The 2,930-nt window shown below is 34.5% G+C and overlaps 1 protein-coding gene across 1 annotated transcript in view; it reads left to right on the forward strand.

Annotated features, from left to right (window-relative positions):
* The first annotated feature begins 355 nt into the window (after nt 1-355).
* The window catches only part of LOC134839953 (mucin-2-like), a 7,437-nt gene continuing 4,862 nt past the window's right edge, over nt 356-2,930 (forward strand). Inside the window, exon 1 of the mRNA XM_063855581.1 lies at nt 356-984. Within this exon, the coding sequence (XP_063711651.1) occupies nt 356-984 (629 nt within the window). The remainder of the gene's footprint in view (nt 985-2,930) is intronic.

A 2,930-nucleotide genomic window follows, 5' to 3' on the forward strand; every position in this document is an offset into this window, starting at 1 on the left:
TATTCTATTCGAATAACAAATTTTTATTTTTACAGTTCGCACTGAAAGGTAATTCTAAAAAATGCTGATGATAAAATCAAGTATTTTCAGGTTTTAGAAAACTAAGCCATTAAAACTTTGTTTCGCATTATCGACCTTCAGTTACAGTGAGACATGAAGAAAAAACATAACGTAACAATAAATAATTGTATCTGTGATCACGTTTCTTAAAACTTAACATAGAGAGCTGAATCAAAAACTATTGTAATCGGAAAACACGGAAACTAATGTAAATTTTATGAAATATCTTATGATTTTTTTTCAAACAGATTTCGCGCATGAACTTTGAGTACAATCAAGTTGGCAAACGATTAGAATGACAATGATGAAACACTTACTAATCAAATACTTTCTTCTGTTGTATTTTGTGGTCAGAGGCGATGAGCGACTCACAAAAGGGGCAACAGGATGCTCTGCTGCTAAAAGCACAATCGACACAATGAGACTATCGGGAGTATTTCCTAAGGACGACCACTTTCTCTATGCAACTCTCAGTGGCGTTAGCGACTTTGGCACAAAAGATGTCATCTCGGGAGCCAAAGGAATATGGCAAACAACTGATGCCAATTTGAAGAAGGCAATCGGAATAATGAACAGTCAAAACAAAGCACAGGAAATTCAAGATAAACTATGTGTTGATATGTCCAATGTAACTCTTGATGATATGGATATTCCAATGAATAGTTTGGTATGCGCTGCTTTATTGGTGCTAGGAAAAAGTGGCGAAATTCCAGTTCAGGGAAAAACAGACGAACAGGCTGATTGGTGGATTTCTGCCGCTGATATTGCAGATGGAAGCTACAAAGATACCTATTTTAAACCAATGGCGGACGAGTTTGAAAAATCAGGATCGAGTAATGCGAATGTGAAATGTTTCGTCAGTTGCAGCAAAGTACCTCAAAATATAGTCTATGTCATAGATGAATCTTCAAGTATAGACGATTCGTAAGTCATATAACAGCACCAACCAGAATTAAGTTAATATTCTCCCCCCCCCCCCCCCCCCTACAAACGCTTTTGGATGTTGATTATATTTGGTTCTGAGTCCCATCATCTACGGAAAGCTTAAAATATCCAAAATCAAACAGCGGGTTGTCAGATCTGTATATTCTACACTTTATTTCACAAAATGATTAGCTTCATCGATTTTTTCCAGAACGCATCATTATCTAACTTAGTATCAAAGTAAGGTCCGTTTTTCATTCCATAAAAAATTGGATGATTCAGATAAGTGCTTGTTTTGACTTTGAAAAAGCTACATTCGATCAACGCGCGGTCTCAACCTAACAGTTGATTTCATCGGAGGGACAATTCATAGAGTTTATCCAGATTAGGCGCAGCTCCGTCTTTTTGTCGCGCTATCTTATTTTCGGCCGAATCGTTGCGTGCAGCTCCATAGTCTGTTACCGATCTTAATATTACTCTGTTTTTGCAGGTTTCAATAGATCCTAATGAAATACTGGGTATTTTTAATTTGGAAACAATTTGGTTCGAACAGATATACTCAGGGTTTGCAATTCCAGGGCTCAAAATTGAGTTGGTGAATATGATTGGTTAGTAATAAAGATTTTGAAGTCTATTACGAGGCTAAATTGTATATTTTAGGAAATGTAAGCGGATTCCGCGACAAGGACACTCCTTTTGAGCTTCTTTTAATCTTTCATTAAAGATTTGTCTCTCGAATCTAGCAACATACAGACAAAAAATTGTGCACCTATCCAGTGCACAGGTTGGCCTCGTAATGTCATATTCAATAAAAAGATATAAAGCGTGAAGCGACAAAGATAAATGAAACTCCGAACGGGTTGCACGGGTTTCGTTTGATATGAGCCCTATCCCAAACTTGGTAGGTTTAGTCGAATCACACGACATACAACAGACTACCCTACCCGTTCAACTCAGGTCTAGACTCTCAAGAAACGCTCAGTTTTTCCAGCAAAACTTATTGAATGCTTTGGCAGTCTAGTTCAAAAACGCTTGGGTTATTTTGAATTTTCAACCCGCAAAAAAATTTTTGGTCAAAGTTTTGGTCAAAATAGCTTAGTTCCGCACTCTGTGTCGACAAATTTTTGTTCATGCTTGTTTCGCCGATTTGAAATATTTTTCTTGACCAGAACTAACTATGTTTTGAAATTGGGCTTAAGTCAAATTGACCTCTCGCTAATGGTTTTTCAAACGCGGATTTTTTAAACTGGAAGTTGATAAACAGGGCTGACTTAAATTAGCCGGACAAAACAATAAATCCTATAGACGCGTTTTTCTCAACTTGAGTTGAATTTAGACAAGAAAATGAAAAAAAAAGTTTGCTTAGACTTTTAACAGCATTACTACATTGCAAATAGTTTGCGAGTACGCGGCAAAATTTTTACCCCAAAACATTTTTTTGGCTTTTTTAATCTATGAAAAGTTTCACCAGAAATACCGATTCGATTTCTGTCAAACCTGCATCAAAATGAGTCTCTAATTTAAAGCAACAAAATTTAAGAAAGTTGCAATCTCTAAAATTTTGAGATAAACGTTTCAAATTTATTTTAAATAAAAAAATTGTGTTTTTATGAAAAAAAATATTACTTCATAAAAACACAAATTTTTTATTTAAAATAAATTTGAAACGTTTATCTCAAAATTTTAGAGATTGCAACTTTCTTAAATTTTGCAACTACGCCACAACTACCTGGTAAAAGCTAAAAAAGAGCCTCTCATGTAGCCGACCAGAACTTAAAAATTGTATAATCTTTAAAGTTAGATTAAAACAAAAATAATTTTGTTTTAATCTAAACTTTAAAGAATATACAATTTTTGGCAATTTGGCAATTTGGCAAAATAAAAGCTACTTTGTTAAAATTCTAAGAAACTTTTTTCATAATTTTTTGTCTAAATTGAACTGAATG

Source organism: Symsagittifera roscoffensis, chromosome 2 (assembly GCF_963678635.1).
Source record: "Symsagittifera roscoffensis chromosome 2, txSymRosc1.1, whole genome shotgun sequence".
In the NCBI taxonomy this organism is placed as follows: domain Eukaryota; kingdom Metazoa; phylum Xenacoelomorpha; order Acoela; family Convolutidae; genus Symsagittifera; species Symsagittifera roscoffensis.